Source organism: Embiotoca jacksoni, unplaced genomic scaffold (genome assembly GCF_022577435.1).
Source record: "Embiotoca jacksoni isolate LCO1_2020_lvr unplaced genomic scaffold, fEmbJac1.0.p SCAF_15, whole genome shotgun sequence".
NCBI lineage: Eukaryota > Metazoa > Chordata > Actinopteri > Embiotocidae > Embiotoca > Embiotoca jacksoni.
The window spans coordinates 2,956,413-2,975,978 of record NW_027185285.1 but is presented as its reverse complement, the minus strand read 5'-3'; the positions used below and the strand labels follow the sequence as shown (position 1 = coordinate 2,975,978).

Here is a 19,566-nt window from a genome sequence, read left to right as displayed (position 1 = left end):
TTTTATGTGATGATCTACATGTTTTTGTGTTGACTTCACCTACAGGTTTTTAAGCCTGATGTAATATCCTGCAGGGCACTGGAAAGACTTGGCAGACTTCCCAGCAGCACAGCCTCCTGGGGCTGATTCAGCCAATGTTCCCACCCAGGAATCCTGGATGTCTGACAGGAAACAGGCCCAACTCTCCCAAGGCCACTAAAAGTCAGCCTCTCCCCTCGTCTCCCCCTTACCCGAAAATCTCTCCGGGGGCCTTTCTTTATACTTGTCTCAGGCAAAATATCTTGCAAATAGACAGTCTTCTTCACTGCACCCCATTTTCCGCCTCCCTGCCCTCTGCCCAGCTTCCCATCATAGCTCTGTCTTGCTTTAGCCTTTAAGTAATTGAACAATTTTATTAGGTAAGAGAGCCATGATTAATAGCCAAGCATAAAAAAAATTCTGCCTTTCATGTTGACGCTAGTGTTTCTCCGACCTTGTCAGAGCATGTTTGGACTTAATGCTGTATTTTGAGTAGTCTCAGATGTAGGCAAATAAGAAGACATCTCAGGACCTGCAGAGGAGTCATAGCTGCAGCTTTTGAATTTGTTTTCGGCACAAAATTAAACTTGAACACACTCATTTGTTTCAGTATTTCATTTATTTTATAAAACTGGAATGCAATTAACAAAAATGTTTATGTACCTACATTAGTGTTTCAGATTGTACCAATTTAACATAGGCAGCGTGCTACTGGACACACAAGGCTATTGCACACGAGACATTTCATTCAATACAAAATCATACATACTGTACAAAGATACATACATACATACTTACAAACATACAGTTTTTCATATATTTAGCATTAAAAAAAAAAATCATAGTCAGACATACAATGAAGTCATAGGTACACAGAATAAAACACCTCTCCACCTAAAAAAACAAAAAACTGGGGGAAAGCAAACATCACTGAAGCTGCCAAAGTGCTTTTCACCATTTCTACTTGGCCATCTAAACATAAAAAGTCAATATTAAGAACACTGTCGGAGAGAAGAGTTTTAATTGTGTGTCTACAGGAAGAAGGTTAATGTAACCCTGAACAACAGGAACCGGACAATGAAAACAGGACTTCCTACGGCTGGAGGAAGTTGTGTGTTGTAGGATGTCAGAGAATGAGGATAAAGCAGACCTCCCAGGAGGGCAGATCCCTCCTGTGCATTTGAAACCAGATCCTCTCCCGTTTTGTAGAGGAGGCCGAGTGGTCTTTGGAAAGATGAGATGTGTTTACATCTTCAGTTGCGCAAGGCATATGGCTAGCAAATTAAAGCAGGATGTTCACAACCAATTCTTGTTCATGGTGCTATTTAAGACTTCACAATGAGAGTGGGCTACCCTGTTCATACCACTCTCTGCTTGTCAATGACTTGGTAATTCAAAAACGATGATCAATAATACTGTCAACAATGGAGCACATGCCCCAAACACTTCATACATACATTCAGCCTTTTTTTTTTTTCCCTCGGGAGGAAGGCACAAACAGAGACAGCACATTGCTGCTACGTTGCTACAACACTGGCAGGACCTCGGCCCCATTAGTCAAAGCTGCTGGACAGCTGTCATGATTAAAAATCATCAGTGCCAACACACTTTAGGAAATGTGCTTTCTGATTAGGCCTTCCTCGACGGAAACTGTTAAGATACAAAAGACAACAGTAAAAGCAAGAGGGACAGATTATGAGGATGAATGAGGGAAGGGGTGTTAGTGATGGAAGTTGGAGCTGGAATATATCATACACGTTAGCGCTTACAAATGAGTTAGACTTTCATGCATTAAATGTAAGCAGGTTATGTAAGTTTGTTGTAGTTTATCAAATGGTTTAAGCAAGGTTATATGGGGAATATATAGCCCTGGTTTTGTTGAGGGACCGCTTAGTAATTTGTCTTCTGTGAAGTGGAGTGCTCATTGAAGTTAATCGCAGCCTCTGGCTCTGTAAAGCACGAATGATGAATCTTTAGGCCTCATGTCTACATATAACAATGAGGGGAAGTCATGTGGTTAAACCTTAACAACAACAATCTCTACAGTAATCTACAAAGTGCAACGTTGCAACCTTTGCATTGACACAGTTCTTGAAAGGCCCAAAACAACTCACCATAACTATGATATTATACACGTTATGTTTCTATTTTTGGCTTACACATGTTACACTTACATGTTTAGAAAGAAAAACAAAGATGATAGGCATATACATGAAAATTGCTTGCTGTATATTTATTTAATAAAAGTACCCATGAAAAAGCTTTTTTCACATTAATGAACGTTCTTGCCTACTAAACTGGTTCCCCCTTGAAACATTGTGTTTTTACACACGCTGCATAGATAAATACATCGAATGCTGATTGTGAATTCACACAAATCTGATTGTAATCGGGGAAAAAGAGTTTGCATTGTAGAGTGTCTCACCAGACATCTCAGTCTCAGGGTGTGCTTGCTTTTCGTTTAACACCTGTCCATCTCATCACAGCCTTTCCTCTTGATCTCATGTGCATGAAGGCTCTCTCTTACATACATACATACATACATACATACATACATACATACATACAAGCTGTCTGATGTGTTTGCACTGTATCAGACACAGGTGGTACAGTCTTGCATGATGGGAGTGGACTGGTGTTCGTGTTTGTGGCTGCAGTGTTCCAGAGAGCTGGAGCTCTTTAGAGGGACCAGACAGCGGTCAGACGCCCGCCCGCTATGCAGCACCCCCCAGCAGCACAGCACACGCAGGAACTCCTTTCTCATGTCCTTGCTGCGCAGTGTGTAAATCACTGGGTTAAGCGCTGAGTTCAGAGTGGCGAAGCCAAAAAAGATGTCTGCTTTGGAGAGGATAGGGCAGAACTGTATCCTGCAGGATGTATCGAGAAGTAGAATGATAAAAGCTGGTAGCCAGCACATGATGAAGACTCCCAGCACTATTGTGACTGTTTTCAAAAGGGAATAGGCTTGTGAGTTGGTTGCTTCCTGGTGGCTGGAGCGTACAATCAAATAGATCCTCACATAGAGGATGACAATAGAGAGTAGTATGAGGCTGAAAATGGTGACAACAAAGAGGATGTACTTCTTAGAGTAGAGCGGCAGTACTGCCGAGCATTCACGGAGGTTGTAGATACAGTTCCAGCCGATGATGGGGAGTCCTCCGAGCAGGATGGAGGTGACCCAGCAGGCTCCTATCAGAAGAAACATGCGGCATGTTTTGGTGGAGCCGTACACCTTGACTTTGGTGATAGCAATATAGCGCTCTATAGCTATCGCCAACAAGCTGAAGACTGAAGCTGCCAGAGCGATAAACACTGTGCCTTCCCTGATGAACCACTGCACAGGCACCAGTTCAAAGGTCCTTGACCCCGACAGAAAAATGTTGGCTATGTAGGCCGAACCTGCCAGCAGGTCCGAGAATGCCAGGTTGCCGATGAAGAGAAACATGGCAGAGTGGAACTTCTTGTTGCGGCAGACGGCGATCAGGACCAGCAGATTCTCGAGGATGATGATGGTGCAGAGGACCACGATGGCAATGTTGAGGGTGGTGAGATGTTTTTTATTCTCAATGTGTTTATCCAACTCCTGGGTGGTCATGTTCTTAGCAAAGGCATAGTAGGAGTGGATCAGACTCCGATTGTAGTACTGGGAATACTTGCTCTTCATGGTGACAGGGTGGCAGAGCACAGCGGCTTTACGGCAAAGATTCATTCACACAGTGGAGTTGTGAAGAGTGTCCATGCCAATAATTGCTGCTTCTAAGGAAAGGACAGGATGCGGGGTGGGAGGGAGACTGCCTGTCCCACAGTCACGTCTCAGGAGCTCTATGTGGGTCACCTGCAGACACAAAGACACAGAGAAGTACCGGATTACTGACAAAAGAAATGTTGATGCATTAATGAAATCAACTGTGACAAAGCAAACATACATTTTTAGCAAAGCAATGTACTCGCCAAAGTAAAAGCCTAAAGCAAAACAAAGTATCCTGGCAACGACCTGTTTCAACACTGGAAGCTAAATATTTTATTAATTTACTTGAATATGACTCTACTGTAATCATCCAATGTCAAATGTAAGAAGAAACAGCAATAAACCAGAGCTTCAAAATAAAAGCCTCAGGTTCAAATAAAGAGTTTGCATTTATATCGAAAGACCAGCAATCACGACACAAATGAAAGGCCACATAGTGAACACGCTGCACTCGCTGTGTCTGTTTGTTACATCCTGAAGGAAACTTTCAGTTTGTTGCTTTCTAAAAGGAATGGAAAGTAGTATTGCTTGTATTGTAGTATTGTAGTTCGCTTGACAAGGGCTTTGTATATTATCAAAGAAATTAATCTGGGGAATATATTTTTTAATTTGCTCACAGAAATAATAACACGCAAAGGTCCTCCCTTTTTGGATGGTGAACCTGCATGGGTAGATATCATCTTCAGGTAAAAGAATAAATGCTCTGTGAGGCTGTGTGAGTGCTGCTGCTTAGACAAAAGACTCACAGTCTGAAGGGGACATTCCACTAACCCCGTCCAAGCACTCGGCTGTCAACACACGGCATTGTTGTGGGGAGCGCACCATTCCACTCCAGTGAGCTACCTCTTGAAACTTCAGCATAGTTTGTGGATCAGCCAGACCTCTTCATCCTGACCTGCCCAACCACCCACTTCCAACCAGGTCAAAAAAAGATAACAGCAAATCAAATAGATACCCGAGAGGAGGGGAAGAGTGGTCTTCACAAGCTTTTAGAGAAAAAGACTTGTCTTGCATTTAAATGTTGTGTATTCAATCAAATGAATTACTGGAAACCAATGTGGGAAACTTTCGAACTAAGAAGGTGTAGAGTTTTATGATGATGCACTGAAAGAAATTCACAAGAAAAAAACCTTGTTGACTTCTAACCTGGTTTGAAATGACCCTTTTCAAGGGAGAAACCTATAAACAAATAAAAACAAAACAAAATGAGCTGCAGCGGCGGGACTGAAAGCAAAGGAAAGTTGGAGGATCTGGAAATCTAATTAGAGGTGGAGCTGGTGTCTTAAACCTGTCAAAAGTAACAGGATCCCTCTGCCGGCCAGATCCCGAGGTAATTCAACACTGCTGCTTCCACTGCTCGTCTTTGCTAGCCTGGACGGCTGCAGTAACTCTTGGCTAAAAAAAAAAATTAAAAAAAAAAAATTATGGAAACTGGGCTAGGACCTCGTCTCTGTTCTGCTGGGCTTCGAATCAAAAACCTGAGAGACCAAAAGATACAGAAGGAACAAGACAAAGCCAGACAGAGAGCATGCATGTGGAACGGCATCTGGACACACAAAGGCCGGAATCTGAGACATCACTGTGTCGACAGCACACACATTCACAAACTCATCGATGTGATGTGTTAAACCAGAGTTTCTACACATGCACAGAAATCTTTCTTAACACACACACACAGCTAATTGGGCAAAGCCTTCCGCTGCATGCAGGCAGGTTGAGCGCACAGCTGCTATTGGCTGCCAGTAATAACTAGCAGTGTTTCCTCAAGCAAGAACAAAGAACAATAGTCTCCTTCAGTGTGGGTAGCACTGGCCTTCAGCCTTAATAATGGGACAGCACACTTCCATTTGGCTGCGGCGACTGTATCATAGCAGAAAAGTATTCAGAGCCGAGCTCTCCCTTATCGAACTGCTTTATCAGTCTCCTCCTCATCCTTTTTAGATCCGTTAATAGACACAGATAGGAGGCTTGAGCATGAGCAGATGTGCCAGCTGCACTGCGGTCATTACATTAGCTGACATTATTGCAGCCTTTCATTTTTTTCATGGAGGAGACCTCATCTGTATCTCTAAAATCTGCAGTCTGCTCAGAGAGAAACGCACTAATTTTGCTTTGGTTTGTTTCTGCTCTGCCAGGTTTTCTCAGGACAGTTCTCTTTCCATCTGTTGTGTAGACAGCTCGAGGTCCTCCTGTCACCAAAGAGCCTTTGGCGTCTGTCATCAAGGGATTTCACTGTATGTGGGAAACCTGACAGGCTGGTTTGCCTACAGCACCGTCTCCCAGCAGTCAAGCCCCGTCCCTCTTTACCTGCCGTGTGCCATTCAGATGTTTCCACGGTGATTGGTCAACAGCAGTGCAGACTTCCTGCAATGCATGACCTACCTCCTGGCCCGTCATCAAAGTGGTGCCCTGCGTTTGACCCAGACATCATTGTCACACTTCCACAACAGACATAACACATTGTCAAAAATGTTGTCATACCAAGGCGACCAATGACTCCTTTCTGAACGAACACAATGGGAAAGAAACAGCAGCATCCCCGTTGCACTCCCCCAAAATTACAGTATATCAACAGAGTAGTTCAAGTTTTTTGATAATGATATAATTTAATTTCATATAAATATTCCTGAAGAAGTGTTAAAAGGCATTTTATGAACTGACTCATTTGAATACAATTTCCAAATTGAATTTGAGTTACAACCAGAGGCAGAAAAGTTTAGTTACATCTCTGTTAAAATGTTTTAAATATATTTCTTGTGCATTAGATGTTGTGCCTTAGGATTACATACTCTTACATTCTATGCAACTGCCTACAGTTTATAGGATATATGTCCATGTAACTTAATATAACATGCACATTTGTGTTGCATTTTGGGACAACAAACTTGCACTACTTAGGTTAGGAAAAATCATTCCACTATAGTTTAAACATTATGCAAGTACACTGAAGTCGTTTCAAAGTAGTGCATGTATGTATGTAAGGATGTAAACCTTTTCGTGTACTGTGATGTAGGTGAAGGTGTAGCAGGGTTACAGAGAGACAACGTGATATCCTGTCTGGATTTCAGAGTGATGCTCAAACAAGATCAGTGAAGGTGATGCAAGAAACAACTGTAGACTGGAGAGTAAAAACAAGAGACACAAAGGAAGTTAAAAATAGACACCTAGAAGAGGAGATCCTAACAGAGCTTATGAGATTCTTGTCATCGTCAAAACTAGGCTATTTATGTTTCTCATCACCTGAAAAATGATGCAAAGATGTGGTGCATATTCCCATGCACGGATTCCACCAAATGTTTATGATTTTCACACCTGCAGACAAAAACATATTTTTATTGAAAATAGAACCACAGACAGCTGCATTTAGTGCATATAAAAGATTATTGAAAAAGAGTTTGTTGGTTGCTGCTGAAAGCTGATTCTTGTTCTCTTCTAATCCTAACGAGAGACAAAGTTCCCCTCTTCATCACAGGCCTGACGGCTGCACAAAAGCCTCAGGTGTTTTCCCCAGAAACACTTGATAAACCCCAATTAGCAGAGCATCTGCTCACCAGAAAAACCACAGCAACACCTCCCCATTGCACCACCTGCTACCTGTTACACTCTACTTAAACCTGCCTCCACTTTCTCTGGGGAAGAGCACTGCAAACAAAAACAACTCCTGCACCTTGACGCAACAATAATTCCCACCTTTCCATCTGTGCACACACCGTCACTCACATGTACAATCTCCCCCAGCTATTTTAGATAAGAGCAGTGAGTAACTGCGATTTTAGACAGCTTACATTTGTGTCTTATCTTGTTTGGATTGAGATGTGTTTACTATATGTTTACAAAAATGAATCACCCACTGTATTTAGCTGTTGAGCAGTTTGTGGTCCGACACATCCTGTGGCACATCTTTCTCCATCTGCCCTTCACACTCTCTGCTCTCAAGCCACTGTAATGGCAACAAAGCACCAATCCAGCCTCTTGTGCCTCTTCACAGTGCTCTAAAAACGCCGTACTATCAAACTGTAAAAGAGAGGTCCTTCTTCTTTAATATGAAAATGGTAATTCATAAGTTTTCCATTTTAAGGAGATTTAATGGCTTCCCGCGTCCTCCACGAGACATTGGGCTTTTCTTCTGTAATAGAGACTTAATCTCTCCTTAGTTTTATGATCAGCCACATCCAAGTAATCCGTCAGAGAATGCTTCTGCTTCTGCGATTTGTTCTTTCCTGTTCTGTTTTTCTGCCGTTAAATGTGACTGTTTGTCTTATTCGTGAGAGTGCTTTGCTGTAACTGCAGTGAGCTCAGTCTTCTTGTACCCTCTACCACTGACATTCAGCATCCTGTAACTGACCTGGAGACAAAGCAGAAATCTGTATTTCTTTTTGTCTCTTCAATTTAAGTTGGACCAAAAGATGTGAACATGACTGCAGAGTGGAGATTCAACAGCAGAGCTGAGGCTTCTCAGAAGGAAAATTCCACATGCAAAGCACAGCAAAGTAGTCAAAAACTTTCCCCAGTCAAGTGTTGACATGTCAGACAGAAAAGAGAAAACAACTATTACCACCACAAAGTTTCACCCGTTGCAACAGAATTTCAGAGGAAATGACGAAACCGAAAGCTATAGGCTCAAAGAATAGCTGCAGTTATTTTCTAAACTTTTCTGTTTCTTGAACTTCAATGATGACATATTACGTCCGTGTCTTTGTACTGACAGCTCAAAGCTCCTCAGAGCCGACACAAGCCAGTGCACACATGGGTCCATCAAGGGAGGCCTTTTTTTTTGTTGCACTGAGCAGCCGCATGCAGCAACCAGAAAACACAGGGATTGACTGTGTCTGCTGGCAGGTGGCTGCAGCATCTCTGTTGATCTATCCATCACCGAGCCACCGGCCTCTGTGCAAAAATATTTTACATCAGCACAGCTGCACTATTGATTGTTCGCTGGCAGTTTCCAGAAAAAAAATGATTCATGTTTTCAGTATCACTATACCAGGGATGAGGTGGGATTATGTAGCTACTGTAACATGACTGAACTTTGTCCAGGTCTTTAAAATGACACTACATAATCACACGGCAGTATCTCCTCCATAAGGTGAAAAAGAAAATCCACAACAGTTCTTACTTAATCATGAATGTCTGAGCTTATCTAAAGCCATCGCTTTTATCTCTGCAGCATGCCACACTGCAGAAAAGCTCACTGACAAAAGTGATGCCAAAAACAGTGACGATAAATGAGCGAAGCTGACATGAAGGCAACATTCAAAACACACACGTTTTTGAGGTCAAACTATGCCCCAAATCATTAACAACCTCAACTTCCTACAAAGTAAAAGTCTTTCTACCCAAAGTAGGAATGCCCTCAACCCAAAACTCCATCCATCACTAGAAGTTAGAAAGGCTAAATGCCCCTACAGGGAGAGTTCAAAGCTTTCTTTTGAGCCATGAGTGTTAAACATGCAGAAACTTTTGTTCTCTCTCATCTTTTTTGATAAAATACCCACAGCTGTTTACTGATATTTCCTAAACACCGGACATTGAAGTAGTAAAATCCAGAGACACATTCTGGCAGGGGTTTCTCACACTGTAGCTCAACGCTCAAGAGACAAAGGCAAGACAAAGTGGGCCAAGGATGGAGGAGTGGAATATTGGCGAATAGGTTGGCGGGACGTGTTGTTTTGAAACAGCAGGAGTTTACAAAATCACAGACAAACTACGTGAACAAAATTTTTTAAGGGGAAGTGCAATCGAAAAAGAAGAGAATGTGTGTGCTTGCACGATTGAGAAGTTGAACACACTGCAATGAGATAAGCGCCTCCAACATCTCAGTTTCTAGCTCAAAGAGGAACTGAGCTGGGGGAAGAACAAATTCAACAGAAAAACTTGGCAAATAAATGTCTGTGACTTGCCAAACTTTGTTGCAGACATACACATATCACATGACATCATTTATTTTTTGTGTGTAAAAAAAACAGAAGCACTAACGACAAATTTGAATTAAGTGTCAAATTCGCATCATGGCATCAGATGAGAGGCAAAAAACAAGGAAGATCCTTTTTGCTGACATATTAAACGGTTCCTTGTTGTCTTTTCATACGGAGTCCAATTTTAGCTCCACCGCTAACCTTCCTCTCTCTTTGTCTGCTTCTATGCTAACACACTTATGCCCCATTAAAATCCACTGCTAAGCTTCTAGATACTAGGGGAGTGGGTGTCCCCAATACATAGGGTTTCATCATATAATTAGGGATTACCCTTTCGCTCGTCAAACAGTTTGACAGTTTGGGTACAGCCTCTTTTGAGGCTTCCAATCTGTCAAGACAGTTCAGTCTGGAACAAAATGCTTTTCTACTTCATGTTTCTCTGACTTGTGTTATTTTCTGTTCCTCTCTGCAGCCACTTCATCCCTGCAACTTTGCAATGCTTTATTTATTGCAGCTGTTCATGTGCTGTAGGGTTCTTAGGGTGGCAGTGAGAAGTGCTGGAGACAAAGAGCAGCATTAAGAAGGGCATCATACAGCCTTAGGAGCCATAACTACCCCCCCACCCCCTCCACCACACACACACACACGAATGCACGCACGCACGCACGCACGTGCACGCATAAACACACACACACACACAAACACACACACACTCCAACCCCCCTCTTCGCTCCACTTTATCCTACTGGGGGGGATCTCAAAGGTGGCGCCTGAGAGGCAATTACTGTAATACACTCACCCTCAGACCATTCCTGTCATCTTAAGTCATGTTTCTAAATAATTTTTTTAGATTTTTTTAGATTGTCCTATTTTGCATATTTCCTTTTTAAGCTGCTCCTTGATTTGCAGAGCCACATCGTCGTCACTTCCTCGCCTCGTATATTTTCAACTTCACCTGAGATCAAAAGACAAGGCCACAAAGAGGTGATTAAATGCACATCAAGAAGGATTTATTTAGCACACATCTGGAGCAGACATGTTTTTATAGCCACCCATTAAAGAGTTCATTACCACATATAGTGCGCAATCAGCTCTTGATTGAGGAAACTGCAGTTCTGCACTAAGTAACTCAGACGTTTCATGAAGCCACACTGATAATAATATTACAAAAGTTATCATCCCTATTATTTAAGATACATTTAGGCTTGACTACAGCATGCAGGTGCAATCTGCTTTGAGCAGCCTGAAAAAGCAATAGACTATTCTCAGAATTCGAGCACTACAAGGGACAGAGGTCAACCACACATGAAAATGTAAGTGAGAAGTTGTCAGGTTTGTGTGCATAAAGGCTGGTTAGTGGTAACCACAGGGTATCTTTAATTGAGACACAGGACACGCATGCTGACAGTTTATCTCTGAACCAGCTTGTTGGATTTTATTTTTGTAATGGCAACTTCTCTTTGCGCTGTGATGCCCAAAAAAAAAAAAAAAAAAAAAAAAAAAAGAGTAAGGTCAGGTCTGCATGGCCTGCATCACAAACCTAATGTGTCAGGGCTGAGTTGAGCTTGATTCAAGTTTCAGCCACTCTGCCCCTCTCACACCTTCCCATGTTCTTGTCTTTACAGTGAGCTCTCTACTAATGAATGGTTTTCAGCCCTCTTTAGATATCTTTTGTCCTGGCTCCCTGCTCCTATTCTCCTCTGTTGCTAGACCTTGAACTCCACCCCTTCTCATGTTCTCCTGCTTCATTGGGAAGTTGTTTGGATGCCGTGAGAGAACTTGTGATTATTTGTTGCATGGCGTGCCAATATACATGAGACACCATAGATCAATGCATGTGTGTTTTTGTGTATCGTGGCGTTGCTGTGACTGTGACACTCGTGTTTGCTCCACTGATGATGCGGTGATCTTCAGTGCATTGAATATCAGGGCAGACAGTCACGGGACCGGATGACAAAAATCAAAGACACTGAGGAGAAAAAGGTGTTGATGTGAAAGCAAAGTACCACACAATGGAAAATAATAACACCTATGAGTCAACACACAGCGGCACAAAGCCACCCTGTTTTCTTCTGCTGAGTGCACCCTGATAAGATGATCAATTGATGGAGGTCCTCCATCTTTCCACATGGTTCAGTAAAGGAAAACAACTCCAGACTCCTCTGGCAAACACAGATCCATTAAACATGGCTCTGTTGTTGGGGAAAAACACGGTTGCCTGGAGAGGAGATCTTGTTGTGTCCACAGTTGTATCCCCAGTATGTTATACAATTTGAGAATTTCTTACTTTGAGGAGTGGAATGTATTTTTTTGATGAAGTCTCTGGCCTGAACACATGGTATGTTAAAAAAATATATACTTGTGCAGTGCAGTTACAATCTGCATTTAAAGACCTGTGAATGTGTGCATGGAAGAGACCCCGGGGTATTTATACACAGTTTTGGAGGGATACAATGTCCGTTTTATGTCCTGGCAACATTACAGGAGTACATTTTTTTTTTTTTAAACAAAATACTCAACAGTAAATAAAGTCGGCTTTTTATGCAGGTTAAGGAGCCTTATGAAAGGTTCGGGTCGAGTCTTGCCGTGGGATATTTAGCAAAAATAGCAAACAAGTCCGATTGGCTGTAGTGCAGCTTTTCCAGAGATACAAGGCGGCTACTTGACTTTGACGTGGACGAGGCTCATCTAAAATGGCCATGCTTCAGCAGTCAACAGTTAAGTAAACAGCATCCACTTCCACTCAATCTGTCTGTTCGAACAGAGCTGTCTGGCCTCTATTGTGACCCGGCTTGTGCATGGCTGTAAGTCCATCACGTCTTTAAGCTTGGAAAGACTTTACAGGATAAACAATCTTGATAGCTATTTCTAATAAAACGGGCCATCACAATTGGCTATTTTGTCTTATTCTCAAAGTCTGTCAGTCATTAGGAAATGAAATGACTAAAGAGCTCGTTAACTTTCCGCTCCAAACAAAGTGAATAGCTTCAGCAGGCTCTCACTGGCTGCACGGGGCAATTCAAAATCCAAGAAAACTGTCTCCAGCTTACTTTTAGGTCTGAGGAGGTGGGGTGTTGAAGTAATCCCACAGAGTTTTCCAGCTGCACAAACAAAGCCGACTGGATAACAAAGACTTCCAGCGGGGAATAAGACAGAAGAGGAGGAGGTCTCCAGAACCACAGCATCTTTATGTGTACCTGCCCCAAAATCACTGCAGTGAGCTCCGAGAATGACCAGAAATCAAGAAACCACTACATGACCACACTGATTAAGCCCGCCGTTAGGACAGACGGCATGAGGTCGTTCTCTTTCAGTTCATAAATCACTGTGTAAACCGAAAGAGAGGTTGCAAAGTGCTGCCGATCCCCGTCCAAAGCCGCAGCAGTAACTAGAAACCTTGCGCTCAATCTACTTGTCATTGTTTCTGAAAGACGTATAATGTTCCTGTCTGCATAGCAACGTTGCACAATGAAAAATGCCAGTCAGAGTTCTGAAAACCATTTTCTGCATTACTTCCAACTGGCAGCGTTTTGGAGCACGGGCTGGTCCAAGTTGAAATGTGAGAGAAGAAGAACAGACTTATTCCCACACCAGAAAGCGTCAAGGAAATCCTGGCATGCTGCTACAAGCATCAGCGCCTGGTCATGGGGGGTCTTATAGTTTGTCCAAGTCCATCAAGTGGAAAAGGAATGTAACAGGAGACTTTAAAGCTAATGGCTTCTTTCATTGGTTAAAACACCTTCCTAAAACACTCAGAGAAACTTTTTTTTTTCTCCTCAAACTATTGGTTTATGTAAATGTTTATGTAATAATCAGAGCAGCACTGACGGCACGCTTTCTACAGCCCAGAAAGCTTGTTTTGAAAAGGGAGAGACAGATAGGGCAACTAAGAGTGCATGTGTATTTCTCTACCTGCCAAGAAAGTGCAAGCACATCCTATTCTCACTCGTGTTTACAGAAAGGGTAAAAAAAAAGCGAAGGACGCCATATTTATTTCTCAGATCTGAGACACTCCCAGCTCTTGGCCGTGAATCAGAAAGCTACATGCTGTCAGCTGTGTGTTGTGACTTGCGCTTCGGCAGCTTGTGAACAGAAGGCGTTTATTTTGCTCCAGCTGCCACACCCAAGGAAAGTGTTTTACTGCAAAGGGGAGTACCAGCTAGAACTCAGAGCCCCTAGAACCCAGATGGCTGCTCAAAGACAACTATTGACATCACAGAGAAATCCTCAAAGAAATGTATAAACACATGCATTGTCTCCTGTTATCTGGTACCTATTCTTAAAAAAAAAAAAAAAAAAAAAAAAGTATGTATGTATGTATGTATGCATGTATGCATGTATGTATTGACCCCTTGACTGGTTTCGTTTAACCAGGTAAAAGACAGGGCGCCTCTGGCAGGTCGCCCCTCTGATCTTCCAGTGTTGTTACCTGTCTGATCTGCCTGAATAAAGTGGTGAGCACAGACAACAAAAGAGAAGTCAGCCTCCCCAAGAAAAAGCCTTCTCACTGCTTCCTATTAGCGGACCGCTCCCAGGCCTGAGCTGAAACCCGAGCATCCTTGAGGGATCGACACCACCCACTCACCACCCATCCCCGCCTTCAACCCCCTAGTGACCTGTTCCATTAAAAAAAAGGCTCGTAAATCCAGTTCCCACTGTTGAATTACCACTAATTTATTTATCCGTCCATGCATTTATAGATCTATTTATTTATTCTACTCATCTATTTGTCTTCATTTCTCACGCCATCCTTGGAAGTCTCCCATTCAGGAGGGTCCAATCACGACAGTCGTCTCGTAGAGGAAAACGGGGCCACTGAGCACAGTGAGCTGGGTCAGAAACACACACAGATCCTGAACTCATGATGTCATGGGCTGTTGGACTGAGTAAATCTCAACATAAAAGATTTTAAAGCTCCTCTGTGGTGAGAAATTAAGCACACATGGTGTGTGCTTAATTTCCAGCCTGCGTATGAAGTATCTGGCCAATAAGTTGACGCTGCTCACAGCGACCTCCGGCTACTCGAGCCCGGACCAGGGATGGCTGGAGGGAAAGTGAAGAGGCCTGGCAGCGGTAAGGCCTGGCAGCGGTAAGGCCCGGTGGGGTGGCGGGTGTTGTTCAGGTGCAATGAGCCATGTGGTCACATGGGCCAAACACAGATGGACGGGCGGCTGTATCATGCACTGTCTCCTGCAGGTCCATGCTGGGAGAAGCACCCGAGCCCATAAGTGGCCGTACATGCCCCAAACAAACCAAGCTGCTCTTGCGCAACACCAGTATCCCTGAACCAGTTGACAGGGCCTTCAACACTTCCTATCCTGATGCTGCTGACCGTGCTTCCTCTTCACCTCCTTCTCTTGATGTTATCACAGTAAGATGTTTACTTGTCTTTATCCAACAGACTTTGTAGCATTCGTGTGCATTTCAAAGTTTGGTTTCTCGCCCTATTACCTCGACTGGGGCTTGAGACAATATCATCATGTGCCTTTGCAGGTTCAGACAGCCTGCTAATGAGCCCCACACTGTGCAGACTGAACCAGACCGAGCACAGGATAGAGGATGATGGATAGGGGCTTTTATCTGGGCAATAAACATTAGTTCCTCTACCTTATCATCTTATCTCAGTGTGACTTGAAGATTCTCCCAGGATGCCTACTGGCCTTCTGACACCTGTGCATCCCTCTCTTTTGGACAGAGGGAAACTACATGTGCTGTTTCAGTTTGGCCTTAGTGTGGAGATAAAGAAATATACGAGGCCAACTTAGCAAATAATCCACTTGTCTGTAATACAACTGTACTTTATTATGAAACTGTATTCAAATGTAAATTCTGTTTTGCTCATTTTAAATCTCTGACAACAATGCTCTGCTAAGACCTTGCTTGTTAAAGCTCTGAGCTGGCTTCCTCCGAGGAGCCCATCACCAACCCCATGAGATTAACTCCGTACATGGGGATAATGGGGGCTTTTGTCTTATTAATACATCCTTTCAATACAATTCCTTCTTTAGAGTGACGGATGAACAAGCCTCAACAACATTAGAGGGGTCAGAGCGAGAGGGGGGAGGGGGGTCACAGCAGGCTGTGCAACGGCTCCATGGAACCGAGTGTGTGAATGTGTGAGGCCCCTGCGCGCGTCTGGGGCGCACGGAGCTCATCTCAGCCTCCAACAACAGCAAGATAGTCTCCATACTGTATGATGCAGCAGGCTGCATCTCCCCTGCACCCACCCCCCTCCCCCCGCCGCCGCCCTCCCGCCCCTTTGTATGCCCCCTCTATGATCGACAACTGTAGTCCTGCATGTTAATATTTAACACCACGCAATGTTATTCGTTGAAACTAAAGAGTGTTTAACAAACGCAGCTGTGACACGGACTCCAAATATTCAGTGTGTCCCGAGGCTGCAACAGTGTTTGTGCTTCTGGAAAGTACAAGCGCATAAGTGGAGTGTTGCTTAATGTAGCAAGCCGTCAGGTGTTTGTGAGTCAGCGGCGCATTACGAGAGTTTTGGCGTAAATGGAGACTTTGCGTTCATTATTAGCACCCTTGACTAATCGGTAATGCCATGAGGGTGCCCTCGTGGAGTTTACGGGAAGAGGTTTTTTTTTTTTCTTTATTTCATCCCATGAAATTATCTCATTCATGTTAAGTCACTGCAGAGTTTTTAAAGTAAAGCACGTAACACCGAATCTTTTGTTAGGTTGCTGCAGCGCATGCTGTTACACTAACAATGTTTTGAGAACGTGCTTTTACTTACCCCATGAGAGATACAGTATGGAGCAGCGAAAAGATGCTCCGATAAATATTTGTCTTCAAGCGTCCTCACATGTGGTCACCAGCTTCGACAAATGCTGCGTCAAAGTTCAGGGCTGCCTTGTGCTCCTCGGGTCGAGAAGCGCCGATGACAATCAAAACTTTGGTGAAGGACGAGACGGCGTGTCTTGTCTAGTCTGTGGTAAATCCATACCGGTCTGTGCGCAACCGTGGGAACCGAATAAAAATCACCCGAAAGCACAACGATTCCCCGAGAAGTGATGCCAGCCAAAACTGACGGTTTTATTCAAAAAAAATTAAGAGATTGCACTTTCTCTTTTGTATCTCTAATCCAACAGCCCGTCTGATTGTCCTCCTGCTCTCTGGGAACAACAGCTTCACGGGGCTTGGAGCGTCAGGCGCGCACCCAAAACGCGCTTGCGCGCGCACACACAAAAACACCCACACACACATACACAGGATGGGGTGTATGGAAACGTCATATACCCATAAAGAGTCGCAAGTTTCACTGGCGATATATATTAGACGATGTAGACTTGTGGACAGCAATTAATATGGAAAATACTCTTTAAGCCGATTTCGGAACCCTTTCCCCGCTCTGGAACACACAAATGAAAGCCAGATGTTCCACCTCCTCACTTCCTCTTTCCAAGCAGATCCCAGCATGAACCGGAGTCCACGCTTTTCAACTCATCCTGCCCCAGTTTCCCCTGAGAGCAGTGGCAGCTGCAAATGCATATATAGCCCACTGTAGCTCCTTGACAGTGAAATTAAGTTAATCAAATATCAGCATTTGTTTTGCTTCAGGCTGTTTGACATTTTGACTTCCAAGTTGAGTCTATTTAATTTGCTGTTTCTGATGACTCATGTTTTCGTTGTTGTCCCTCAGGTCTGGGTATAGGTGTAATAAGGAGGGTGAGGTGGAGGTAAGTCAGGACTTGTTAGTCATCAGGGCTGTGCCTACACCAGACAGGTGGTGGATCCGATGAAAAAGCCTCGATCCAACCCCAGAAGAGGTAATAATGTCTTCACTGTCATTAAGTTGAAAGTCAAAGTCATCCCAAGTGGCTATGATGTCATGTGTCTGTGAAAAAGAAGGAGCTGCAATATGTCATCATAATGCTTAGCTTACGAAATGTCGAAAGCCCCCATGGCTTCTTTGTTGTTTGAATTTGCATCATGGACTGTTGGTAAAGCTTTAAGATTTCTGAATCACATCTTTTATTTCTTTGAAGTGGGAATTTCTTGAGAGAAAATGTGTAAAAAGCATATGGGGAAGATTTTGGTTGACACAAAATGAAACAGTGGCGTCACTGTAATTTTCAGACGTTTTTACTTACTGCAATCCAAAGGGCAGGAAGCAGGTTGCACTTCTTCATATTAACACGCACAGACTTTTTGATCTGAGTCAAACCTGGCTGAATGAAATCAGATCACGTTACTAATAACTGCTCTTCATACAGCCCACCTATAGCTGTAAACAAAACTTCCCTAAACACACCGGCAGTTCCCAGATGAGTCCTTGGGCTATATCAAACAGTTTCCACAACTTTGTCGTGTCTGTTGATGGTTTACTGGTGCTGTTGGGGGGTTGATTGTGCAATCCACTCTCACCACACTCATCCCTGCCGCCCCCGCAGTAGCTGGTATATGGAAAGTGCTCTCTAAAGAAAAAGGAAGAACTTCTAACAAAAAAAACAAAAAAAATCATCAACTTTGCAATACTTCTTTTCTGTTGAAGTTGCCAAAACCTTTCAACATGCAATCTCAGGACTTGGAGCCATACGTAGGCAGTTTAACGGTGCATCTTAAAGCCTTTTGTTCTCACTTTCTGTTCTCTCAGCTAAAACTGCTGGCAGGTTGAATGAGCAGTGTGTAATGGACATGAAGCAGACAGGCTTTATGGACTCACTGCTCACTGTCAGCAGGTTTATGATGGGACACTTTGAGGAGCAGCTCTACTAAAGCTGCCCCACGCTGTGGATCTCACTAAGCCTTTAGGGGAGGGGTCAAGAGCCCTGACCTCACTTCCTGTTGGGGCTCCTCACAAGCATTCCATTGTCTGTGAGAATGTGCATGGGCTCAGGGGACTCTGCACATCTGGCAGCTGTTATTAGCAACCTCCTGTACCCAGCCCTCCACCCCAGAGGAAGATTACTACATGCGCTGGTGGATGTGCGCCTCAGAACACACTTCAAAATAAACTCTGTGGGATACTATTGTTTCATGAGCTGCATTGTACTTTATAAATTTGTCTGTACAATAAGATGGAGCAATGTTAATACACCAGATCGAGTTTTATGATTATTTGCTTTCTTACAGAGTTAATTAAATAATGAATGCCATTCTCTTGTCTGCCTGTTAAACCTGAAGCTACAGGCAATTGCTGGTTAACTTAGCCAAGACTGAAAACAGGGGGGAAGCAGCGAGCCTCTCAATAGCCTGTCCTCCAGTAACATCCACCGACCTTAAACTATAAAGTTCCCGAACTATCTCACAACATCCACACCAAAAGTGTAGTGTAAAAACAATTCACAGTTTTAAAAGGGGTTTTGCTCCAAACTCCATCTTGGTCGCTATCTGTTGCTTCCCGGCATCTCCACTAGCAACAAAATATGCTGCCTTTGCAGGTTATATTTACCGTGTTTACGTGAACAGTCCGTCCAAATGCCCCCCCTGTGCCTATGTGGTATTCACGACTTTAGACCTTGCAATTTTTTAAAAGCTCAGAGTGCTCAACTTTAGATGTTTTCACTGACGTTTTAGGAAACGGCAGAGGCCATAGACATTTTTATAGGAAAATAAGTTAATGTAGGCCTATTGTAATTTTAGTCACACAGAGGTTTTCTTTGGAATTTAATACATTTGAGGAAAATGTTGATGATCCCGATGGATTAATTTTCTCCTTCTGTCGTTGTCTTTCCATTTCCTGCATTACATTACCTGCCTGCCAGCTTGCTAAATTGTTAGCCCCTGTGGCTTTGAGATGCCGTCCATGTTGCCATTGCCCAGTAATGGTGTTCATAGCCTCTTGAACATTAAACATATGCACATAATTTCCTATGTAGCCATGAGCTCACAAGCTCTATTTAAAGATGTCAATAGTCCCCATTT

General features: G+C 43.4%; 1 protein-coding gene across 3 annotated transcripts; it reads right to left on the bottom strand.

The window, feature by feature from the left end:
* Positions 1-753: 753 nt before the first annotated feature.
* Positions 754-16,972, bottom strand: s1pr2 (sphingosine-1-phosphate receptor 2). 3 transcript variants are annotated; one of them, XM_069148849.1, is made up of 3 exons: positions 16,436-16,972; positions 7,007-7,078; positions 754-3,853 (listed from the first exon to the last, which is right to left on the bottom strand). In XM_069148849.1, the coding sequence occupies exon 3, from the start codon at positions 3,725-3,727 to the stop codon at positions 2,612-2,614; it is 1,116 nt and encodes a 371-aa protein (XP_069004950.1). In that variant the 5' UTR covers positions 3,728-3,853; positions 7,007-7,078; positions 16,436-16,972; the 3' UTR covers positions 754-2,611. The 3 variants fall into 3 exon arrangements, with proteins under 3 accessions (XP_069004950.1, XP_069004949.1, XP_069004952.1); XM_069148848.1 differs by lacking the exon at positions 7,007-7,078; XM_069148851.1 differs by lacking the exons at positions 7,007-7,078; positions 16,436-16,972 and adding an exon at positions 4,513-5,149.
* Between the last annotated feature and the right edge of the window lie 2,594 nt (positions 16,973-19,566).

Coding starts and splice junctions, on each gene's coding strand:
- s1pr2 (XM_069148849.1), bottom strand. CDS start 3,727: ATGAATCTTTGCCGTAAAGCCGCTGTGCTCTGCCACCCTGTCACCATG.